The 25,753-nt window shown below is 36.8% G+C and overlaps 1 protein-coding gene across 3 annotated transcripts in view; it reads right to left on the bottom strand.

The window, feature by feature from the left end:
• TMEM62 (transmembrane protein 62) overlaps positions 1–25,753 on the bottom strand; it is a 42,649-nt gene that overhangs the window by 2,063 nt on the left and 14,833 nt on the right. For all 3 annotated transcript variants that reach the window (XM_039232941.1, XM_039232939.1, XM_039232940.1), the window contains 9 exons: positions 21,875–22,016; positions 19,218–19,342; positions 18,950–19,072; positions 16,225–16,380; positions 13,343–13,502; positions 7,387–7,500; positions 5,429–5,513; positions 3,705–3,809; positions 1,640–1,758 (listed from right to left, as the gene is read on the bottom strand). In XM_039232941.1, the coding sequence (XP_039088872.1) occupies positions 1,640–1,758; positions 3,705–3,809; positions 5,429–5,513; positions 7,387–7,500; positions 13,343–13,502; positions 16,225–16,380; positions 18,950–19,072; positions 19,218–19,336 (981 nt within the window). In that variant the 5' untranslated portion in view covers positions 19,337–19,342; positions 21,875–22,016. The remainder of the gene's footprint in view (positions 1–1,639; positions 1,759–3,704; positions 3,810–5,428; positions 5,514–7,386; positions 7,501–13,342; positions 13,503–16,224; positions 16,381–18,949; positions 19,073–19,217; positions 19,343–21,874; positions 22,017–25,753) is intronic.

Raw genomic sequence — 25,753 nt, 5'->3', positions numbered from 1 at the left:
AATAGTGGACACTCTGTGGCAAAATGACAGTAGGGAGGCAAAAGCAGCAGTGGGAAGAACAGTCTGGAGGTCATTGCAGTAGCCCAGCAAGAAATAATTATGAGTTAGACTAGTGTGGTGGTTACAAAAATGGAAAGAAGTGATGGATTCAAGATATGCACTGGAGGGAGATCAAACAAGGGATTACTCACTAATGAATTAGGTACAGTGTATTAGAGGAAAAGGGAAAAATTAAGGATACATCCTAGAAAAATTGGGTAAATGGTGGAGCCATTTATTGAAATTGGAAAGAACTGGGGGAGGAACAGGTTTGGGGTAGAAACTAAAGGTCCTATTAGACACATAATATTGAGATGGCTGTTAGAGATCTAAGGGAAGACGTGAAATGGCAGTTGGATATATAGGCACTTGAAGTGCAGAGAAGTCAAGGACAGGGATAATAGGTTTGGGAACCACAGGCCTCGATGATACCTAAAATCCAGTATTAGTGTACTATTTATTAAAATATGAATAAAAACACCACCTTTTAGTAACACTCAGGTTTTACTTGTTACAAGTGTACTCGTGAGAGACAGCCTCCACTTATGTAATAATACATAAAAGAGAACTAAACCAGACTTGGGACCTATGCGCATATAAAATGCTGCTATGCTGAGAATGTTCTGGTCTTTGGTTAGTGTTTATTAGGCATAAGTCTTCCCTCTTTGTCTGTCTATAATCCTCCTGATCATGTTTTACTACCCTGCTATGAGGCTGTAAACTCATTTTGAACAATGTTTTTGGTTCTCTTCCCAAACATGAGATCATCACTTGAGATTTTAGTAGCTTAGTTCCATTACATGAGTAAAATAAATAAATAGGTTAATACTTTCAAACCTATATACAGAGATTTGCTACAGGTCAGGTTTTTTTGTTTGTTTTTGTGTTTGCTTTAAAGGAATTTTAATCCTTGTTTTTAAAAATATTTTTTTAATTTATTTCTGAGAGAGAGAGAGACAGCATGAGCAGGGGAGGGTCAGAGAGAGAGGGAGACACAGAATCTGAAACAGGCTCCGGCTCTGAGCTGGCAGTCAGCACAGAGCCTGATGTGGGGCTCAAACCCACAGACAATGAGATCATGACCTGAGCCAAAGTCGGACGCTTAACCAACCGAGCCACCCAGGCGCCCCTAAAGGAATTTTAATCCTAATGTAAACCTAACATAACAGTGTTTTCCCAAACAAGTATACCTCTAAGACACCACTTAAAAGCCTAGACCTTATTCTTACCCAGTGTAGCTTTCATTGGATAATTAACCCATTTTGTGTGTGTGTCTATTTTTCCTTCCTTCTACTATAAGTCCTGTTTTTCATTTTTTATCAATGGAAAAACACAGTAAAACAAATTACAAAAACAAAAACCTGTTTCACTTTTTATAAACCATAACTGCCAAAATGTATTTTAGATGTTTATTAGAAAGTAGTGGAAGATTGAGCTTAGGAAGCACTCAAAAACAAATAAACACCAAATATTAAAGATTGCCCTGCTAGTAAATTAGAAAATATGATCTACAGTGTTTGAGACTGGATGTAATTCAAAACTATTATGCAATTAGTCCAAAAATCCAAGATGTTTTTAAATTCCATTTCTGATTTCTTACCTGCAGAAGTCCAACTATAAATGTTAGGCTTCCTTGTAGGAAATGTCCATCAACAAAGATCCCAAAGGAAAAGCAGCAACCCAATTTGCCTTCAGTAATTTCACCAACAAACCATGGTCCTACAAGAGGCAATGGACAGGAAAGCAGAAGATTAAATAACTGTGATTATGATTATATATATCACGAGGTGCATTTATAGGAATAAAAAGTGTGAGACTAATCATCTATAAGCATTGTACTTGCATAGCTTTTTTTCTTTGCTAATCTCTGTGTTGTACCATATGTCCTAGGTAGCCAACCATTTGCTCCTTTGCTCTGTATTTGTCTAATTATAAAATCGTCTGAGTACATGCTGTACCTGAATAGATTCCAGAAATAGATTGGAGTACAATCAGAAATTTTAGAAGATTCTGTTGTGATAGTAACCTAATATAATGATTACCATTTCCTTTCAGAAGCAAAGACACGGAAGCTAATTTTCTAGGTAACTGATATTTGCTCCTTTAAGCAATAAAACTTCAACCATTTGATTTTTCTTTTTTTTTAAAATTTTTTAAATGTTTTATTTATTTCTGAGATAAAGAGAGAGACAGTGTGAGCAGGGGAGGGTCAGAGAGAGAGGGAGACATAGAATCTGAAGCAGGCTCCAGGCTCTGAGCTGGCTGTCAGCACAGCTCGAACCCACGAACCGCGAGATCATGACCTGAGCTGAAGTTGGATGCTTAACCGACTGGGCCACCCAGGTGCCCCCACCTGATCTTTCTAAAATGTACTTCTTTTTTAATGAATATTAATTAATGTATTTTGACCCTTACTTGCTCACCCAAGGCATTACTTTATATATCAACTACACATTCAAGGTTAACACATACAAAATTTAACCTGCCTTTCATTTAGAATGTCAGAATGACTTTTCTCTCTACCCTGTTATTTACTTCCACTTCTTACTGTGTAGGATTCTGGAATTACTATATTGTCAAGAATGATTAATGGACAGTCAAGACTTCTGTTCCCAAAATGCAAATACCATCATTTGCTGGTAATAGTAGGGTTCTGCTTTAAAAAGTCATAGGTAATTTTCTCAGATGTATATTATTTAACCTCCACTGGATACAGTCTAAAGAAATGTTTTCCCTGCAAATTTCAACTTTCAAACATGGAGCAAACTCTGGCCCATTTAACACTTTCTTTTATAACCAGAAACCAAATCATTTGCTTTACCTTCTAGTGTAAGACAAGTGTCTAAAATAGCTTCAACCTATCTTAGAACAAGGGAACTGACCTCCAAAGAGCCATCTGCCATAGCTTGTTACACAGAATTCTTAAGTGTTATATTTTTTTATTTAACTACTTTCTGTTCTCTGGTGGGAGTTACTAGTGAACAAAGAAAAGTCCTGAGGTGGAATAATGCACAAGACTAAGTAACAAGTAGGCTAATCTACTTCTAATTGACTTTTAGTCACTAAGGAACATTAGTAAAAAGCTTTAAAAAGAGACTCACAGTGCTTTCTGTTTCCCTAAGTGGCTAAGTGACTAGAATTCAGGTATGCTGAACTCACTGCTCATCTCAGTTTCTTTCTTTTTTGAGCTGAGTGTTTAAGAGCCACATATCAGTAAATAAATATTCACTGAACTACATACTACGCATTGTGCTTAGCGCTGGGCACAGGCACTGAACAAGACAGATAAGACATCAATGGCTATTGTAATGAGAGAAGAGATGATAAACACAGAAGATAATCATAAATTCTGATAAAGTAATGAAGGGAATAAAAAGTGTGTTGAAATAAAGGATAAAACTTTAAGGTAGTCAAATAAGGTTGCTCTCTACACACTAATTCCTTAATGGTCTTCTTAGCTTAAGTTAACTCAGTGTCAACTAAATGTCCTTTAAACATGTTAGGAAAGAACTTTATTTCCCAAGCGCATATTCCAGGAAATGACTTATAAAGAAGCCATGTGCCGTTCATTATGTTCTCAAGATCCTAAATGACTCTATTGTCAAAATTATCCATATATTCTTTGGCAGAATTCTCCACAATCTCAGGTTTCCTAATTGACTTACCCAGTGCTGTATACAGGGTTAGCAACAACACAGAATAGTAGAAGATGTTTAGTTTGCTCAAGACGTGGAGGGAAAATGAGGCCAAATTTACAAATCCTGGAGACCCTAAACAGAATAAATTTGAAAAACCCAGTAAGCACACGTACAGTTCATTTTCTAGAAGACTTCCATGGACTATATACCTTCAGCAAGTCTTTTATTATAGGGTGACTATACAGATGACACCACTTTAAATGCAAAAGTTGGCAGGAATTCTGATAAGCCGGTTCACTTAGAATTGCAGAGGGTAGGAAGTTCAAAGTAATAGTATAGTTGTGAGACATGTGCTGCACACATGCACACACACATGTGCACACACTTTTTACATGATCAAACATGCAAGTCTGAAATATAGTGCTATGCTCAAAGGATGACTTCTCTGTTTTCTGTTTGTACATTAGTATCCAAATGTATAAACCTCCAAATGGTATATGAAAGGATATCAAAAGTATATCAAAGAAATATCAAAATTTCTCCAGTCTAATCTTAAGTATGAATATTTCTCTCCCATATGTGACAGAGCTCCTAACTCACAGCTATCCTCTTACTCCAATTGAAAAGGATCCCTAAAGCTCTTCAAATTAACTTCTCTTAAAATATAGTGCCAAAAATGCCACGTGTATGAGCTTCACACAGAGAGCTCCATTCTGTGGCCACAGACTAAAAGACCACAGATCCTCAAAGTAGGAGAAAGTATATATACATTTGAAATGGTTACATAAAGTAAGGTGACTGACCAAGTATAGCATTGTCAGGAAGGACTATAGGGATTCAAAGAAGCAAGAGTTCATTGTGACCTGGAATGGGTGGAGAAAATGGTATGGAAAAAGACGGTTTGAGGGGAGCCCTAAAGGAGGCTAAGATTTAGATAAGTTTAGAAAAATAAATTAGAGATAATAGCTTAGGCAAAAGCACAGAAGCAAAAATGAGTATGGTGTATACAGGGAACAGTGAAAAATTACCCAGGCTAAAATACAGTAGGTAACTTGTTGAAGATGCGGCTAATTAGACAGGACCTGATTATGGAGGATCTTTAATATCTGGCAGAGATGTGTGGTCATTTGAGCTATATTGTGATATCCTGCCCCCTCCCCAACCCGCCCATTCTGGTTGAGCTTCATATTACTGCAATGTAGCACCAAAACCCTAAATTTTTTTTCAAAAAGATCGAGTATTGCAGAAAAAGTGTAAGTTTGAAGACTACACCTTACAGAGCTCAGGCAAAGACAATTTATATTGGCATTGGTGAGTATATTATGTGACAATTTAAAATGAACAGAATACTACATGGAAATGAGAAAGAATGAAATCTGGCCATGTGTAGCAACATGGATGGAACTTGAGGGTGTTATGCTGAGCGAAATAAGTCAGGCAGAGGACAAATACCATATGTTTGCACGTATAGGATTAGGAGGAACTTAAGAGGACCATGGGGGAGAAGAAGGGGAGAAAATAGAGGGGGAGAGGGAGGAAGGCAAACCATGAGAGACTCTTGAATGCTGAGAACAAACTGAGGACTGATGGGTGTTGGGGGGGAGGAGAAGGGGGGGTGATGCGCATGGAGGAGGGCACTTGTGGGAATGAGCACTGGGTGTTATATGGAAACCAACTTGACAATAAACTATTAAAAAAATAATAATAAAATGAAATGAAATCTCCTAAGAATAAAACAAACCATAACTAACCTTTATGCTCTGGATATCCTTGACACCTAAAAGTAATGAGAATGGTGAGCTGGACCAGCACAATCATCACGAAAAGGACCCGGGCCTGCAGAGAAATCAACGTTAATGTGAAACAGATACAGAGGTGCAACCTCAGTTAAGGTTTTTAAAATGGCCCCATTAACAAAAATAGAAATGACATCACTACCAGAAATGACTATATAAGAAAAATATATGACCAAAGAGAATCAAAACAACTGATCCATCAAAAAAGAAAAGTATAAATTGCCTCAGCATTACTCTTTCAGAATTTAGAAAGTTAGACCCATATTGAAACATAGTAATTTTAGTTATATGAAGTGATCAAATTAAAACAGTCCACCTTCACTGTACCAAATGTATAATTTGTTTTATGTAAAGTTGTGTAAGAATAAAGAAAAACCGTGCACAGCACACTGCAGGCTGAGGGAACCAAGACTGCAGTTTCTTTTGCTTCCTCCAACAAGAGAGCATTCACTTGGAGATTAACTCACAATGAAGAGACATAATCTATGTTCTTGATTCTCAAAGTATGAGCCCCGGATCATCACTGGATCACTCTGTGCCTGTTGGCAATGCAGAATCCCAGGCACCATCTCAGCCCTACTAAATCAGAACCTGTCTCTTACTCATGTTTCCCGGTGATTCATAAGTACATCAAAGTTTCCAAAGCTGGATCTAGGTGACTGTTAAAGACCCCCAAAGAAAAATAAATGACACACAAAAAACTTGTAAAAATGAGATACAAATGCTGATTATTCATATTTCTTTTTAAAAAATTTTTTTTTAATGTTTTTTATTTATTTCTGAGAGAGAGAGACAGCATGAGCAGAGAAGGGTCACAGAGAGAGGGAGACACAGAATCTAAAACAGGCTCCAGGCTCTGAGCTAGCTATCAGCACAGAGCCCGAGACGGGGCTTGAACCCACAAACTGTGAGATCATGACCTGAGCCGAAATCGGACCTGAGAATTAACCGACTGAGCTACCCAGGCGCCCCTGATTATTCATATTTCTAAAAAGCTTAATCACACAAGTAATAAAAGTAAATTAAGATAATAAATTTACATTGTAAGTCTGTGAAAGATATATAGCAGAGCTATGTCTGGAAGGTAAAATTAAAAGAGGCTTAAATTTTGTTTTCAACACTGTAGTGTGTGTCTTTGATGTGTGTTTTTATGAAAAACAATGAATTTAATAAATAATTTGTGTAATTATATAAGAAAGTATATAGAGTAATGTGTCTACTTTTTTATCCAACAATTCACTTCTAGGAATTTATCCCAGAAAGTTTTTTGTTGCAAGTAGTATTATATAGTAGAGGGTAATATTGGAAACAAATGTCCAACAATAGACAAATGGTTAAATAAAGGTGTATTAATGACACTAAACATCATGTTATAAAATGTAAATTGATGTCAGAAAATAGTCAAAACAAACTCTTTAGTGGAAGAAAAATTAGACAGCAAAAGAGAATAAAAATTAACATTTTATATCAAGGACTCATATACAAATTTATATGAAGAAAAATAAAGAGTATCATAATGACAAATACAATGGTATAATAGGTGGTATGATAAAAGAATAATGTGGGGCTGATTTTACTTTATTTCTAAATTTTCCAAGTTTTCTACATTAAGCATATATTATTTATGTAGAAATAAATATTATTTTAGAAGATCCTTAAATCCAACTTTATGCAGTTCCTATAATTTCCTTAGTTATCCTGGTTTTATGGTATTGGTTAGAACCAGGTTCCAAAAAAGGTATTACTTATCAGGGCCTCTGCTTCTTTTAATTCAAACCAAGTTTATAGCATTTTATTCTTCTAGACAAATAACTTAGTTTTATAGATCCATCTTTCTCATCACATGATTATATGATGACTTTGGACCTACCACTAGATGGGACCCAATATAATCTGAAGTTGAATTTACTTACCACAATGCCATGGTCAGTAAGGAGAATAAACGATGCCATGGGATCAAATCTGAGATGAATACCCTCTTGAAGAGAAAATATGTGGTGAACACTCTTATTTCTTCCAGCAGAATCCTAGTTACAAGCACAGCAGAGAAGTGACTCTTATGCACATAGAAATATGTATAATGTTCCAAGATTAAGTTTCCAATAACTTTTGTCAGTTATTTCTAACAAAGCTACGTTTTTTTCATTTATTTTTGCTTCTTCCTATAAGCACTTTAAATATAACTTATTTTGATGCCCATCATTCTAGGTTTAAATTGGAAATATCAGCGTGTACTTACAATGTATTTTCTCTTAAAGAAAAATTTGTTTTTTCCCTCTGTTCACTGAAAAGGTGAAAAAAAATCATAACAACCCTAAAGCAATGAGCTAGCTGGGTTAGTTCCCAGATTGTAGTCTCAAAATAAAACTTCTCACTACAAGGAAATAGTTGATTCCAGTTCTTTTTTTTTTTTAAGTTTATTTATTTTGTAAGAGAAAGAAAGCGATGACTGGGGAGGGGCAGAGAGAGAGAGAGGGAGACAGAATTCCAAGCAGGCTCTGAGCTGTCAGCATAGAGCCAGATGCAGGGTTTGAACTGACAAACTGAGAGATCATGACTGAACTAAAACCAAGAGTCAGAAGCTTCACTGACTGAGCCACCCAGGCACCCCTGAGTCCAGTCCTCGAACAAGAAATACACAGGAGGAGTTTGGAATATCTTCATACCAGATATTTAGAAAACTAATAAAGACTACTGGGATTTTATCTAAGGATTTTATCAACCTGGAGAGGCTCCCACTAACCAAAGGTGGGAACAATTTGAGCATTAAGAAGAATAAATGCTATAAGTTGAAACATACCAAATATATATATATTTAAAACTTTGAATTCATAATGATACCAAATGTAAGACTCTTTTGGTTTCTCTTGGCAGGTGCTAGAAAAGCAACTCATTATCTTTATTATTTTTTTTAATGTGTTTTTTTTTTTAATTTATTTATTTCTAGGAGAGAGAGAGAGAGAGAGAGGCGAGCAAGGGAGGGTCAGAGAGAGAGGGAGACACAGAATCCAAAGCAGGCTCCAGGCTCTGAGCTGGCAGTCAGCACAGAGCCTGACGCGGGGCTCGAACCCACGAACCGCGAGACCGACTAAGCCACCCAGGCACCCCAACTCATTATCTTTAAAACTGGTTTAGAAAAGGGAGGGTGGAGGAAGAATTAAGAATGTATCCCATCTTTTTTGTACGGACTTCTAGATCTTTTCTTTATGAGACCATTCAAATTAATACTCATTTTACAAGGAGTGGCAGGCAATTTGAATACCACCATTTAAAAACTCTAATGAAATAATGGATCTAGATTTCATCTAGACCAAGACAGGCTCATAAAAGCCAATTGTTAGATTTTCAGGAAATTTGCAGGCCAGTTGATATGTTGGTGGCCTAAAACCAGCTATGGTAGAAATATTTATACTCTGGAAATTGGAATAAATCAAGGAAATGCTACAAATCAAGGTTCCTTCTTCATACCCACCCCAAGCTCATTGTTAGATATTTATCACCATATCGCTGGATAAAATTAACAACACCTGAATAAAACAGTCAACCTTAAGGATACTAAGAGAGACAACCAGGTCTCATAGGCTTCTGATAAAAGCATAAAACATCAAAGGTGCTGGGGTGGCTCAGTTGGTTAAGCATCTGCCTTGCATTCAGTTCATGATCTCCCAGTCTGTGAGTTTGAGGCCTGTGCTGGGCTCTATGCTGACAGCCCAGAGCCTGGCCCCTGCTTTGGATTTTGTGTCTCCCTCTCTCTGCCCTATCCCCACTTGTGCACTCAGCCTGTCTCTCAAAAACAAACATTAAAAAAAATTTTTTTTTGAAACCATAAAACACAAAATGAAGTTTCCTGCCATAAAACAGACCCAAATCTCATGAAGCCCCTAATTCTACCAGTTATAGGGGCACCTGGGTGGCTCAGTCAGTTGGGTGGCCGACTTCAGCTCAAATCATGATCTCACAGCTCATGAATTCGAGTCTGACATCCGACGGGTGCTGATAGCTCAGAGCCTGTATCCTGCTTCAGATTCTGTATCTCTCCACCCCTCCCCCATTCACACTCTGTCTCTGTCTCTCAAAAATAAATAAACATTAAAAAAAAAATAAAAGAAAAATAAATCCACCAGTTATAGAAACTAGAGGGGATGGAGGAATACGGTGAATGATACAACATGAACGTAAACTGCAAAAATCTAGAATACAGAAAACTCTACAGGATAAAAGATCCAGTTTCCAAAGTAAATAAATTACAAGGAAAAAAATAATAAAAAGGAGGTGAGAGAGGGAACCTGTAGATTAAAAAAGACTGAAGAGACAAATCAGCTAAATGCAGTATCTGAGCCTTGTCTAAATTCTGATTTGAACCAACCAAATACAATATATATTTTCACATATATATATGATGAATTGGGAAAACTGAACACTAGCAGGATAGTTTGATATTAAGGAATTACTATAGATTTTTCAGGTGTGTTATGGTATTATGGTTACATTTTAAAAAATAATTCTTTTTTTAAATTTTTTAATGTTTTATTTATTTTTTAGAGAGAGATAGAGACAGTGTGAGCAGAGAAGGGTCAGAGAGAGAGAGGGAGACACAGAATTAGAAGCAGGCTCCAGGCTCTGAGCTGTCAGTCAGCACAGAGGCCGACGTGGGGCCCGAACCCACAAACCATGAGATCATGACCTGAGCTGAAGTCGGACACTTAACCGACTGAGCCACCCAGGTGCCCCTAAAAAATAATTCTTATCTTTTAGGGATACACACGGTCATATTACAGATAGAATGACATCATGGTGCAGGGCAGAGAAAAGTGGATGATAGATGACAGATGATGAAGATAGATGAAACAAGACTGGTCATGGAAATTCATTATACTATTATCTCTTGCATGTATTCTTAAATTTTCCCAACATAAAAAAGTTTTAAAATACAAAAAGAACTTGCACTCATGTTTATCAAACTTTTATTGCTTGAAATGTTCTTATTTTAAGTTATAAGTTGTTTAAAAGCACAAGTTTTCTTTAATTTTGAGATATAAAGATTTCTGGAGCCTATTCTTTCAACTGGTAAAGTAGGCAAAATAATCTAAAGTTCTGATTCTCAAACTTTAGTGCACCATGGAATCACATGGATAGACTGTTGAAACAGATTGTTGGGTCCCATGTCCAGAATTTGATTCAGATGTTTGGTATGGGACATGAGAGTGTACATTTCTTTTCTTTAAAAATTATTTTTATTTTTATTTATTTATGAGAGACAGAGAGAGAGAGAGAGAGAGAGAGAGCAAGCAGAGGAGGGGCAGAAAGTGAGGGAGACACAGAAGCTGAAGGAGGTGCCAAACTCTGAGCTGTCAGCACAGAACCCAATGCGGGGCTCAAACCCATCAACCGTGAGATCATGACCTGAGCCAAAGTTGGATACTTAATCGACTGAGCCGCCCAGATGCCCTGAGAGTTTACATTTCTAACAAGTTCCCAGGTGGTGCTGATGCTACTGATTCAGGAACCATACTAAGAAGTGATCTAAAGGTCTAGTTGCTACTAGGCTGCTCCAAACTATAGACATTCAATAAAAATAGTGAGCAGGTAAAATACGAGATAATAAGTTGATGTCTTTTCTCACAGATTTTTTTCAGACTTATCTATAGTATACTGTATTTAAAAGAATATAATGTTCTTGGGGCGCCTGGGTGGCTTAGTCAGTTAAGCGTCCGACTTTCGCTTAGGTCATGGTCTCGCGGTTCGTGGGTTCGAGCCCTGCATCGGGCTCTGTGCTGCCAGCTCAGAGCCTGGAGCCTATTTCAGAGTCTGTATCTCCCTCTCTCTCTGACCCTCTCCTGCTCATGCTGTCTCTCTCTCTCTCTCTCTCCTAGAAATAAATAAAAAATAAAAATAAAAAAAAAAGGAATCCTTGGTGATTCTCCTTAAAAAAAAAATAAAAGAATAGAATGTTCCCATTTACGATTGAGGGGACCACGTTCCCTATTTAATAATCAGTACACTAATCTTTTAAAGTTATACATATATAGACAGAAAACTGACCAATGGTTTCCTGGAAATGAGGGTTGAAGGAAGACAGCTGCAAAAGAACCCAAGAAAACTTCTGAGGGTGATATATTGTACTAACTGTAGTAATGGTCAAAGAACTCACCAAATTATACTCTTTAAGTATGTAGAGAATTTTTCTATATATGAATTGTACCTCAATAATATAAGAAATGTTAAAGATATGAAAAGTATATGTAATTTCACATTTTTACTAAGGATTTAACTAAGCAGCCAGAAATGTTTCAGGGAACATGAGCTATGGTCCTCCTCATAAAACTATAGAAGCTGGGGTTCGGAGGCAATCTAAGGATTAGGGGGTTCCTACTCCTACAATGAGGTCTTCTATGGTCACTCCTGCTTCTCTTGGAATAACGGTAAAGACAGGGAATAATTTATTCTAGATACGCTTGTACCTTCAGGTTTTCTTTAAATGATCCAACTTCTAATAGGAAGGACATTAAGAGTTCATCCCAGGGGCGACTGGATGGCTCAGTCAGTTAAGCGTCTGACTATTGATTTCAGCTCAGGTCATGATCTCACAATTTAGGAGATAGAGCCCTGTGTCCAGCTCCATGCTGACACTGCTGATCCTGCTTAGGATTCTCTATTCCTCTGGCACTCCCCTGCGCATACGCTCTCACTCTCTCGCTCTTTCTTATTCTCTCTCTCCCTCAAAATAAATTTTTTAAAAAAACTTGAAAAAAAAAGGGTTCTCCCAGCCATCAGTCCCTTCCACATTCTTCCTTTGAGTTTCTTCTTCCTCCTAAGCAGAACACTTCAAAGATAGGCAGCATTGCAAAGTGCCTTTTATTGTTTTACTCTTCTATGAATTGGGGATAAAACTACTCACCATATAGGATTGTTATATGGATTAAGTAAAAAATTCCAAGTGTCCAGTATCTCCTTAAAAGAGCTCAGTAAACAGCTCCTTCCTACTCAAAATCCTTCTCTGTGACACACACAAAAGATAATTATAAGGGGCACCTGGGTGGCTTAGTCAGTTAAGTGTTCGACTTCAGCTCAGGTCAGTGATCTCACAGTTAGTGAGTTCAAGCCCCATGTCAGGCTCTGTGATAATGAAAATAATGACATGTGTTTCCTGAAGGATTACATGGTAATCTTTGAACTAAGACTTAACAGAGGTGAAACAGTTAAAAACTGTCATCAAATCATGAAGTTGTAGATATTGTAGGATTTTTTTCAGAAACTAATTCCTAAGCATAGTCTATCCCCTCATGACTTTCATAATGTTGATGAAAGTGCTCTTTTTTGGTAATTGTGACCACTTCCTACTCTAGCAGGTGCTGGTGAATTAAATACCCTCAAGCTGAAGTGGAATAGACATAGGTAGACTGTTACTACATATGCTATCAGTGCATACTCCCCACGTAAATTTAAAAAATCCTCTGATGCCTTGAAAATTCTCTTTCAAAACAGAGACAATTTTCCTGTACTTAGAGACAACAAATGCATGGATACATAAATCTATAATTTTTGAGTTATTCTATTATCTTTGGGTATGTTGGGGAACTTGCTCCCATTACCAAAAGACCCTGGCCAAAGTTGAAAAGAATGGTTTCCTGTGGTTCAGCAATGGGGGGACTATGGCCAGTAGTTGCACAATGATGAGTCCAGTTTTTTTGTCTAATAGTATTATTCCTGAGTGCCCATTTTCAGAACACACTAAATCCAGTGTATTCAAATTTTTAATTAACTTAGTTTCATCTCTATCAATTGACTGGGGGAATAAAAACCCACATCAGAATTTAGTGTGGTTACAGCCAAATCATTTATATAGTAAGTTGAAAATTACTAACTTACCTGAACAATTACTTCTATGTTATGTGTCCCATTACTGTAGTTTTTTGGGTTCCACTTCAGTATGAAAATAGGACCAGACAAATGAATAGCTTGCCCTAAATGAACTCCATCAATCTTAACTGTGACAGAAGTAATGGAGGATAAGGAAAAGGCCAAGACTCTAAAAATGAGAACATACATAGGCATGTGGTTTTAGAGATTTGTCACTATTTTTATATAGAAGAACAACCTTATTATAACCTGAAAAAATATAAATGTAGGCAGAACCATCATACTGTATAACCACTGGTATGACTGCTAGTCCTAAAATCTGGTGGCTTTCTGAATCATTGCTTTTGGAGTTGTATAACTCAGCAAATCTGAGTTGGTGAGAAGCTAAAAACTATTCCTATACTTTTTAGAAAGGAAAATCAATTTTCTTTCAACAAATAAATCTGGAGTAGATCCAAAGTTCTTCCCGAATAAACTGCTTAAAGTCCTGGTTTTTCATACAGGAAAAGAATATTGGTTAGACACCTCAATTTGTTAATCTAATGTTAATCCTACATCCACTCATTTGATTCCCAGCATTATCTGCTCAAAAGAAGCAATGCCACAAACAGCTAAGGCTATCACACCCTTTCAGAGAATATGATGTCTAAATCAGATACCTAGCTCCTATCCAAAAAACCTGACCGAGAGATAGAGATTTCACTTCACTACTGACCATAAATAAATAAGAAAGTAAGTAAGTAAATAAATAAATAAATAAGTGAGCTTGATACCATTTCCCCCCCAGATTAATTAGTTCATCTTTTAAAAATACAATATCCGGGGCGCTGGGGCTCAGTCAGTTAAGTGTCCGACTTCGGCTCAGGTCATGATCTCACAGTATGTGGGTTCGAGCCCCGTGTTGGGCTCTGTGCTGACAGCTAGCTCAGAGCCTGGAGGCTGCTTCACATTCTGTGTCTCCCTCTCTCTCTGACCCTCCCCTGCTCACGCTGTCTCTATCTCTCTCTCAAAAATAAATAAAACATTAAAAAACATTTTTTAATAAAAAAAAATAAAAGTACAATATCCAAAAATGATAATAGTGCTGTGAAACTGGAACTTTTATTGCCTGGTAACATTATAAATTAGTGTCTGTTTTAAAAAGTAATTGGGTATCTTATGCACTGCTGGTGGGAATGTAAAATGGTACAGCTTCTATGGAAAACAATATGGTGGGTCCTCAAAAAATTAAGCATATAATTACCATGTGATCCAGCAATTCCATGTCTAGATACATTCCCAAAAGAACTGAAAGCAGGGATTTGAACAGAGTATAGCACTGTTCATAGTAGCATTATTCACAGTAGCCAAAAGGTGAAAGGAAAAAGATGAATAAACTAAATCTGATATATACACATAATGTAGTATTAGGCTTAGAAAGCAAAGAAATTCTGACACACTCTACAACAGGGAGGAAACTTTAGGGCATTATGTTAAAGAAGTCAGCCACAAAAAGACAAATACTATATGACTCCCCTTAAATGAGGTTTCTAGAGTCATCAAATTCATCTAGAGACAAACAGTGGAACAGTGGCTGCCACAAGCTGGGGGTAGGGGGAAATCGGGAGTTACTGCTAGATGGGTACAGAGTTTCAGTTTTGGAAGATAGAAGTTCTGATGATGGATAGCGGTGATGGTTGCACAATATCAATGTATGTAATGCCACTGAACCATATACCTAAAAACCAGTAAAATGGTAAATTTTATGTTACGTATATTTTGCTGCATTTTTAAAAAAAGAATAATGATTTTAGTTACCTAAAAAAAAGTCATTGAGTAGTCTTTGTCAAAGTCTTAAAGGATTTCATATTTTCACCTAGAATCCCACTTCTAGAACTTTATTTAAAGAAATTATTCAAAAGAGGGTCACCTGGGTGGCTCAGTTAGTTAAGTGTCTGACTCTTGATTTCGGCTCAGGCCATGATCTCACAGTTTATGAGTTCAAGCCCTGCATCAGGCTCTGTGTTGACAGCATGGAGCAGATTTGGGATTCTTTCTTTCCTTCTCTCTCTGCCCTCCCCTGTTTGCAAGCTCTCTCTCTCTCTCAAAAATAAAGAAATAAACATTAAAAAAAAAGAAATTACTCAAATGAAAAAAGAATCTACACGCATCAGATGCTCATTCCCAAATTAGAAAAAAAAAACATAAATGTTCACCAATAAGATAGGAAAATGGTTTGATAAATTGTGGTACATTCTCTCTCTTGAGAGAAAAAAAAGTAGAAATCAGAACAGACTGTGCCCTATTATTACAATGATGTAAAAACATGCCTCAAAGAGAATGCCTGAGAAGAAAAACTCAGAAATGTTAATAACAGCTCTATTTGGAGGGAAGGGGAAGGAATTATGATTATAGCAATGTAAAACATGAAAATAAAATACACAAAAATTATAGTGGTAGGACTATGTGTTTCCAGATTTTTAAAAAAATTTCAACAGTTTAGGGGCATCTGAGTGGCTTCGTCAGTTATGGATCCAACTCTTGATTTCAGCTCGGGTCATGATCTCGTGGTTCATGGGTTCAAGCCCCACACCAGTCTCTGCCCTGACAGCATAGAGCCGACCTGGGGTTCTGTCTCCCTCTCTCTCTCTGCCCCTCTCCCACTTGCTCTCTATCTCTCTCTCAAAATAAATAAAAGTAAACTTAAAACATTTTTTTTCAGCAGCTTCAAAAATTATATATTTTTTAACTGAATGGGAATAAAACAGTAAGCATTTACCTTTATATAATGTTTAGATTGTTGAAAAAAATAAAATGGGGGCTCTCAGAGCTTTCACATGGAATTATAGTCACATTGACTTATTCTCCATTAATATCAAATTGAAAGTAAATTCTGAAAAACTGCTACATACCTGATATGTGTTGAATGAAGGAGTCTTTCTAGTGGTTCATGTTTAGCACAACTATACAGCAGTGACTTAGGATTAGTGATAAGAACCACAGGCCAGTCGCCAAAGATCAAATCTGCAAAGCTAAAGAGGTCATGATCAAAAGCAAAGATACGGTACCTAGAGACCAGAAGACAATACGGTAATTTAGTCACTTCATATTATAAGAGGGCATGAAGGTTATACACAGAACAAATGTAAAAATATAAAACTATACTCTCTAAGATCATGAACTTGAATGCAAAGTAAACTAACACTGTGTCGCTGTTCTTCCCTTGCCCCAACCATTTTATATTTCACATTAGTCACAAGTGGGATCTGACTGAAGAAATGAATTTAACTGTGCCCTAGAACAATGCCTAGTACATAGCATGCACTCTTTCATTTTTAAATAAATGCTTGTTAAAATAATTCATTTGATTTCTATACTTTAAGACTGTTTTGAACCTAAGACATTCAACATAAGCTAATACTTGACATTCTTCATCTCATCAAAAATGCTAATATTAACACAAATACAACTAGAAACACTTCAATCTTCTTTTAAACCTTTATTTCTATAATTTCAAGGAAATTAACAGAATTTGTTTCGGTTTTCTGAATGCATGGTGAATGATAGAAATATTCATTAATGAATAGCCAAAAACTTATATTTTGTACTTTTAAAACTGAGAAGAGAAACGATTAACTATGGCAGAAACAATAGTGCTCACCAAATATTCCACGTGCTCCCCTGCATTTCCCAGTCTCCCTGGTATTAGGTTGGGACCATGTGACTAGTTCTGGTCAATGGGCTGTGAACAGAAGTGACATGTATCACACTTCTGGTCCAAAGTACTTAGGAATGGGTCTGGATTCTCTATGCTCTCTTCCCTGCACTGGAATTGAGGTGTTCAGATAGTGGCATTATAAGATGGATGAAGTCTGAATCCTTGAGTCACCCGATGGAAGAGAGATGTCTTGACTCATACCAGATTTACATAAATGAAAAAATAAACACCTGTTATGTTAAAGCCACTGATATTGTCTAGATTTATTTGTATCCACAAAAAAGCCTACCCTAATATTACCAACATACTTTTAAAAAGTCTTCTATTATACTAATACAACTTAAGTGTTTATAAGGGCAGGTAAAGGTTAGGTCCTTTCAGTAAAACTCCAGATAAAACCCCAGGGTTGGAACACAGGAGAGCAGGTGGGAAGAGAAAGAGAGGAAATGGTTTCATAACATCACTTAACTTGTAACTAGCATTTTTAAGAAATAAAGAGCCGACCAAGGGTTAGGAAAGCTATCTGGTAAGAGGCAATCCCAGCCCAGCCCACAACCTCAGTCATGAATAGACAGGCCTTAGCTCAAAGTAATTACAGTTGCCAGATAATTACAGGCTTCAAGCATAGCTCTTAGACAGTTTCTAGTGGAGCCAAATGAAATGAATAAGTACCTTCTAAGATGTAAAGCTATCTTTTCATTAATGGAAGTAGTTAAAAATAGAAAAAGGTAACATATTCAGCTCAACAGTATTTACTGAGTGCCTAATATCTTCAGAAAACTGAGTATGAATAAATTAAACAGTAATTGATAATAGTTAAACAATGAGATGGTACTCATCTATGTTTAAACTATTGTACTTAAATAGCTATCAAAATATATATTCAGTTCTTTTCTATATATAACTATGCTATATGCTTCTGATAAGTTATGTTTTCTCAAAGAAAAACTTTTGTCTTTATAAAACAACTATCATGTATCTGAAGAACTTACATCACTAACATATTACAGTAATAACTAGAAAAGGTAGATCTAAAATTCAGGGGGAAAAGTGTTACATTTTCACTTCTAGTATTTCTCTCTTTTCTTTTTAATGTTTTATTTATTTCTAGGAGAGAGAGAGAGAGAAAGAGACAGCGTGAGCAGGGGAGGGTCAGAGAGAGAGGGAGTCACAGACTGAAACAGGCTCCAGGCTCTGAGCTGGCAGTCAGCACAGAGCCTGACGCGGGGCTCGAACCCACGAACCACGAGATCATGACCTAAGCGAAAGTCAGACGCTTAACTGACTAAGCCACCCAGGCTCCCCTCAGTTCTAGTATTTCTCAAAGTGAGGTCCAAAGAGCACCTGGTGGGCTTTAAGAAAATGCAGTTTCTTGGGTCATACACTGGACCAACACAAATTCTCTACAGATAGGGCCTCAAATTTTTAATAAAGTTCTCCATAATCCTTGAGCACACAAGAGTTTGAGAACTATTTCCTAATGGATACATCTTGAAAATCCAATGTAACATAGTGATGGCAAACATAACTGTTACAACAGGTTGCTGCATACGGACATATGTAATATATATATATTACTTTAAAAACTTAGAGCTATCTAAGGTGGCTCAGTAGGTTGGGCATCGGACTCTTGATTTTGGCTTGGGTCATGTTCTCAAGGTTTGTGGGTTGCTGACAGCGCAGAGCCTACTTGGGATTCTGTCTGTCTGTCTGTCTGTCTGTCTCTCTGCCCCCCTCCCCCATGTATGCACTCTCTTCTTCTCCGAATAAATGTTAAAAAACAAAACAAAACAAAAACAACTTAGAGCTATCACAAGTTTTTCCTTAACTGGGATCACCCATGATAGCAATAAGAAAACGATCATTGCTTCATCAAGACTTACATGTGTAAGTTTTATTTTGTGGGGTAGTTTCCTTACCTTCTGTTATCCTTCCAGTCTCCCACCTCAAGTTCCAAGGTACCCTGGAGGTGACGAGTGTGCAAAATAGGCATCAGTCCGCCAAGTGTATGGAGGTGCCCACACAAATACGCTGTAGCTGAACTAACCAATGAAAAATAAATCAAATAAATGAGCAGATAACTTGTAATGCCAAACTAATAAGAAGATCTCCTCAGGAGAGAGAGATGGGTACAGTAATGTAAAAGAATTACAAATAATTAACTTTGATTTTGGAAGCCTACCTCACCTCATTACAGACCGAATTCCTGGTGATGGAGAAAGGATAGTGGATGTTGTATAGTGTCCAAACCAAATACTGTGATTGCTCCGACTACTTTCCTTGGCCAGTAATAGAAGTTCCTCCATCCGTTTCTGAAATGGGAGAAAAACAGAAGGACATTTAATTAGGGCTCAGGCTGAAATGTAAAGATTAAGCATCTCCCTTGTTATGTCTAATTAATGGCCTGTAGGGTCCTGTATTAAACTGTTTTCACATACATTATAATTCATTTGGTCCTATAAAGAAGTCTATGTTAGGGTGCCTGGATGGCTCATTCAGTTAAGGGTTCAACTCCTGATTTCAGCTCAGGTCATAATCTCATGGTTTGTGAATCTGAGCCCTGCATGGGGCCCCAATGCTGACAGAATGAGACCTGCTTGGGATTCCCTCTCTCTGTCTCTCTCTGCCCCTTCTCTGTTCGCATGCACACATGCACATGCTCTCTCTCTCAAATATAAAATAAACATTAAAATATTAAAAAAATAATAACTCTATAGTAAATAAGGCAGGTGTTATCCCCATTTGATAGACAAGGAAATTGAGAAGTAAAGAATAATCTTTAAATGACATAAGTTTCTTTCTTTTTTATAATAAATTTCTTTATAGTAATTAAAAAGCACCATTAATCTTTTCAGCCCTGCATACTACATTGCAATTAATAAAGAGGATCTTGAGGGGGCACCTGGGTGGCTTAGTTGGCTGAGTGTCTGACTCTTGATTTCGGTTCAGGTCATGAATTCACAGTTCATGTAATCAATCCCTGTGTTGAGCTCCAGACTGACAATGAAGAGCCTGCTTGGGAGTCTCTCGCTCTCTCTACCCCTCCCCTGCTCATGTACTTATATACTCTCTCTCAAAAATAAATGAATAAATTTAAAAAAAAAAAAAAGAGAATTTTGAAACTAAACTTCTAAAACAAGATGTACATATGTCCACAAAAAGCCTTTTACCTGAATGTTCATAACAGTTCTACTCAGGATATCCAAAACCTAGAAACCATCAATATATCAAAACAATGGAGTGCTATACAATGATAAAAAGCAAAGAGCTACTCAAACACACAACAGTATGGATGAATCTCAAAAACATCACACTGAGCAAAATAATCCAGGTTCAAAATTAATATGTATGATTTCACTCACATAAAATGTTAGGGGCGCCTGGGTGGCTCAGTCAGTTAAGCATCTGACTTCAGCTCAGGTCATGATCTCACGGTTTGTGGGTTCAGCCCGCATCGGGCTCTGTGCTGACAGCTCAGACTCTGGAGCCTGCTTCAGATTCTGTGTCTCCCTCTCTCTCTGCCCCTCCCTCACTAGTGCTCTCTCTCTTTCTCTCTCAAAAATAAACATTAAAAAATTTTTTTAAAGCTCAAAAAAAAAATTCTAGAACAAACAAAACTAATCTATTCTGACAAAAAACCAATCAGTAGTTTCCTAGTACTGGGGTGAAGACTGACTATACAACTTTCTGGGGTGATAGAAATGTTCTATCTTGATTGTGGTGATAGTTATACAAGTATATATGCTTGTCAAAATTGTTCAAACACTTTAAATGATCACATTTTATTGTATGTAAATCATCCCCCATCAAGTTTATTTCAAAAATAATGTGTACATGTATAAATATACATGAATTATCTGCAAAGTACTTATAGCAATGAATTCCTGGGTTGTACTCTCAGGGTTTCTAATAAGTCTCTGCATTTTACAAGACTCCAACTGATTTTCATGCAGACCTGATCTTTGAATCATATCTTAAAATACACTACGGAGTAGGCTTTAAAATAATAAGTTAATAAACTCTGTCTAAAAGTAGTTGGAAGAAAACAAAATATACCTTCGTTAAATAAAATGCCTATTATAAAACAATGCACTTCACAATATTCCACTTACTTGATTTCAGGCTCTTCTGAACTCTCATATCACTTTGAATCTCCTTCAGCAAATTCTGCTCTTTATTATAGTTATTTCTACACTAGTCTTATACCCTTCTGCTAGATTAAATATTCTGAGATGAAGGACTTGACCCTATCACTTTTATATTCTTACATATGAGCACATTTGTCTTGCATGTGCTCATTAATGAGTTGACATTTGTTATACTAAGAAATAATGAGAATTTCTCACATATGATTTTCCAGACAGTTTTAATCCAGCAACAGTTTCCAAGTAACTTAAAAAAAAATACTTTAAGAGAAACTTATTTATTTCAATTGTCACCCTTCTCTTATTAAAAAAAAAAAAAAAAAAGACCATTAATTTAGAAATGGCAACTATGGGGATTTAGGAATATACCATATAGTATAAAAGTTGTATGCCCTGCATCTTGCAAAGCACATGCTGCTCTTAGTACATATTTAATAAATGTCTACTGAATAATATAAAATGTGAGGTACTTCTTTGACAGATTTTGGGATAGGGATAGTAGCAGTGAACAGAATAGCAATAATAGTGTCGAAGTAGCCAGTGATTTCTTGTGGCCATACTTGTAATCACATTAAATGTCTTTTTCAAGAATTTCTCGATGAAAAGCTGTTTACCTACGATAGCTTTTAGAGATCCACATGTATCCAACAAAAAGACAAAATAGGTTAGCTACAAAGGGAAGTGAGATTTTTACTGTACCTCATCTAAAATTCCAAAGAAATTATAGGGTCTCTTAGGCCCTGGATTTGGGGTAGCATCCAAAGAGATGAAAGAATAGTTCCCAAAGGAAGTACTGTGGACATAATGAAAAGAGCCATCTCTACGTACGGCAGAATATTTCCTAAAAAATACAAGACAGGAAAGTTTTAATGCAATCATAAAAAGAATGAGTTTAAATTCATTCCCTTGTATCACACTATATTTTGCCTTCCTTTGAAAAGAAAATTACCTGATCTGACAGAGAAATACACTAAACTAGTCCACAATAAACTGATTAAAAGAAATTTTAAAGTTTTTCCCATTGTCTACAAAGATTCAGACAATCTAATTAAATAGTAATCAAACACAAGGTCATCAAGCAAAGCAGAGAAGTAGGCGGCTATTTTAGGCAGTCATTCAAAAAGAGATCAATCAGAATCCAGGAAAATGGTACTTATCGATCATTGAAATTTTAGTAAGAAACTACTAAGTACCTAGCAGAATTCTTGGTGTAGTGAAATACAAAAGGTGTTTACATCTTCAAACAGGACTACAGAAGCTTAACTTACAATAAAGCCTTGCAAAGATGAAGTCATCAAGCCATGAGAAAAATGTTAAGTTATGTCTGGGTCAGTAAATCTTTTTCAGTTCCTAAACACGTATTGGTAACATTCACAGGGAACACATTCAGTAATAGTCCTCACTACCTAAGTATCAACAGTGTTCTGGTGACCATAAGGTTGGAGAGTGAAGACTAGGGAGAAAGTACACAGAACTCATTAAGTGTTTGTTGAATAAATGTGAAGGAAGGTATAGATTGTACTGGGGACATACTTATATTACTCAAATGTCAAAATATTATAAGAAAATAGTTAAGTGTCTTATATGATACTTATTACATAAGAGTACAAATGGAAAAATACAAATAGGCTTCTGAAACTTAGTGTGTTATCAGAGAGGTATATTTAAGTCACAGCAGTCATCAAATATACCATAAAATAAATATATTCCCATACATATTATAATTAATAGTCAATTAGTTCTATTGCCTCTCTTCCTGATACTTTTACATTTTATATATTGGGTGTGGTTTTTTTTCCCTTATTAAAATGTTTATTTGTATTTTTCCTGCTTAATTTGTTTTCAGAGTTATTCTTTAGGATCTAATCATTTCACATATGTTGTTTCCTTTCCTACGTTTTTAACCATTAAAACCCAAATCTAGGGGCGCCTGGGAGGCTCAGTCGGTTGAGCGTCTGACTTCAGCTCAGGTCATGATCTCGCGGTTCATGGGTTCGAGCCCCGTGTCGGGCTCTGTGCTGGCGGCTAGCTCAGAGCCTGGAGCCTGCTTCGGATTCTGTGTCTCCCTGTCTTTCTGACCCTCCCCTGCTAATGCTGTCTCTCTATCAGAAATAAATAAAACATTAAAAAAGTTAAAACAAAAACAAAAACCCAAATCTACAAATAAACCCAACTATTTGAAAGCAGAGGTTAAAATATATAATAGCTATTAACATTTTTTAAATGCTGGATTTTGGCATTCTCTGAGACATTCTTAAGATCAAGATTTAGCTTTAAGATTTTTTTCTCCTTCAGATTGATATGTCTGTAGTGTCTATATCTCTGGCAAAATGCCATTTATTAAAAATTCAGGTAAAGTTTAGGGTGCCTGGGTGATTTAGTCAGTTAATCGTCCAAATTTGGGCCAGGTCATGATCTCTCACGGTTCACTGGTTCAAGCCCCACATGGGACTCTGCTTACAGCTCAAAGCCTGGAGCCTGCTTCAGATTCTGAGTCTCCCTCTCTCTTTGCCTCTCCCCCTCTCATGTTCTGTCTCTCTCTCTCAAAAATAAATAAATGTTAAAAAAAAAAAATTTCAGATAAGGGGGCGCCGGGGTGGCTTAGTTGGTTAAGCGTCCGACTTTCACTTAGGTCATGATCTCGCGGTTCGTGGGTTCGAGCCCCGTGTCGGGCTGTGTGCTGACTGCCAGCTCAGACCCTGGAGCCTGTTTCAGAGTCTGTGACTCCCTCTCTCTCTGACCCTCCCCTGCTCACGCTGTCTCTCTCTCTCTCCTAGAAATAAATAAAACATTAAAAAAAAATTTAAAAAAAAATTTCAGATAAGGTTTAGGTGTTTAGAAACAAAAATATAAAGGTAAGAAACTTTCAAGTGACTAAAAGCCTCACTCTCCCAATAAAAGACCCGAAGTTCTATTAATTTTTCCTTGAAAATGTTTCTTAGTTCAATTCCATAGTCGCCATCAAAGATACAGATAATAGAAAATTTTCACCTCTGACCTTTTCTTTCCTCACATTAACAAAAGAGGACAACTTCATCCTCCAAGTTATGGTGACTTTCATGTTAGTTAACCAATGCTTTTTGACCTACCACCCTCTAGTTGATGTCATCGTCACCACATCTATGCCTTTTGTTAGACAGGTTTGTCTCCTATCACTTCAGGCCCTTCCATATCATGACAGGACTATTATAGGACTCTCCTGTTTGCGCTAGAAAACTCCAATCTCCCCCTCTTTTCTTTATTATCCCTATCTTTTTTCTTTTTTGTTGTTGTTGTGTGATTGCCCTGTATAAAACATTTCCTTATGTGACTTGTCTCCTTAGGTGTCTGCACTGAATTACGAACCATTACTCAACACATCTAAATTTCTATGCCTGTCAGTTAAGACCTCCATAAATTGGCCCTAAGCTACCTACCCGATGTCATACCAGTCCTCAAAATGATCCTTTATTCTGGTGATGCCAGTTCCCCTACTGTCCCTAAAAGCTCATTCTAGTTTTCAAAGCTCTGGGTTTTATGTAAAATATACCCCTTGGGGTACTTGGGTGGCTCAGCTGGTTAAGCAACCAACTTCAACTCAGGTCATGATCTCCCAGTTCATGAATTCAAGCCCTGCATCAAGCTCCACGCTGGCAGTGAAGAGCCTACTTGGGATTTCGCTTTTTCCTCTCTCTCTCTACCCCTCCTCCACTGTGCTTTCTCCTCAAAATAAATACACTTTTTTTAATGTAAAATATATATATATACATACATAGATTTATATACCAAATATATATATTATCTCCCTTAAAATCTTAAGCGTCCGACTAGTGACTTAAGCTCAGATCATGATCTCACAGTTTGTGGGATCAAGCCCCGTGTCAGGCTCTGTGCTGACAGTGCAAAGCCTGCTTGGGATTCTCTCTCTCCTTCTCTCTCTGCCTCTCTGTCAAAATACATAAACTTAAAAAAAAGTCACTAAGAGACTACATCTTAATTATTCTTACCACAAAAAAGAAATGATAATTATGCGTTGGTAATCAAGGTATTAGCTAACTCTGGTAGTCATCATTTCGCAATGTATAAATGTATCACATAAACATGCTGTACATCTTAAACTTATACAATGTTATATGTCAATTAAATCTCAATAATAAAATAAAATAAAGTCTCCTCTATGTCCGTCCCATGCTGACTTCTGCCCTTTCTGATTTCTCATGAGTAACTGACATTGTAAGACAAAACTATGGAATATACTGGAACTGAAAGTGAAATTACAACTAAAAGAAGCCCACCGCATTGAACCTAGAGAGCTGGTCTCTAACTCAGAGTCTTCATGTTCACAGCCTTTTTTACATTCACAGCAGATAAAGAAAATTCTAATATTTCTATGACATCCAGGGACAAAAGGACAGAGCAGCCAGGGTGACCAACTGGGCTCCTCAGCCACCAGAGAGGCTGAGAGAATCAGTTTCTCAGCATTCCTGAACTCCACAATACTCTGGTGACAAACTCTAACCTAATGGCTTTTGATGTATAGCATGGTGATTACAGTAAGAAATACTCTATTGTATATTTGAAAGTTGGTGGGAGTAGATT

This window comes from Hyaena hyaena, unplaced genomic scaffold, assembly GCF_003009895.1.
Source record: "Hyaena hyaena isolate Hyena2069 unplaced genomic scaffold, ASM300989v1 scaffold_70, whole genome shotgun sequence".
NCBI lineage: Eukaryota > Metazoa > Chordata > Mammalia > Carnivora > Hyaenidae > Hyaena > Hyaena hyaena.
The sequence above is the reverse complement of the archived record's forward strand: the minus strand, read 5'-3'. Positions and strand labels throughout refer to the sequence as shown.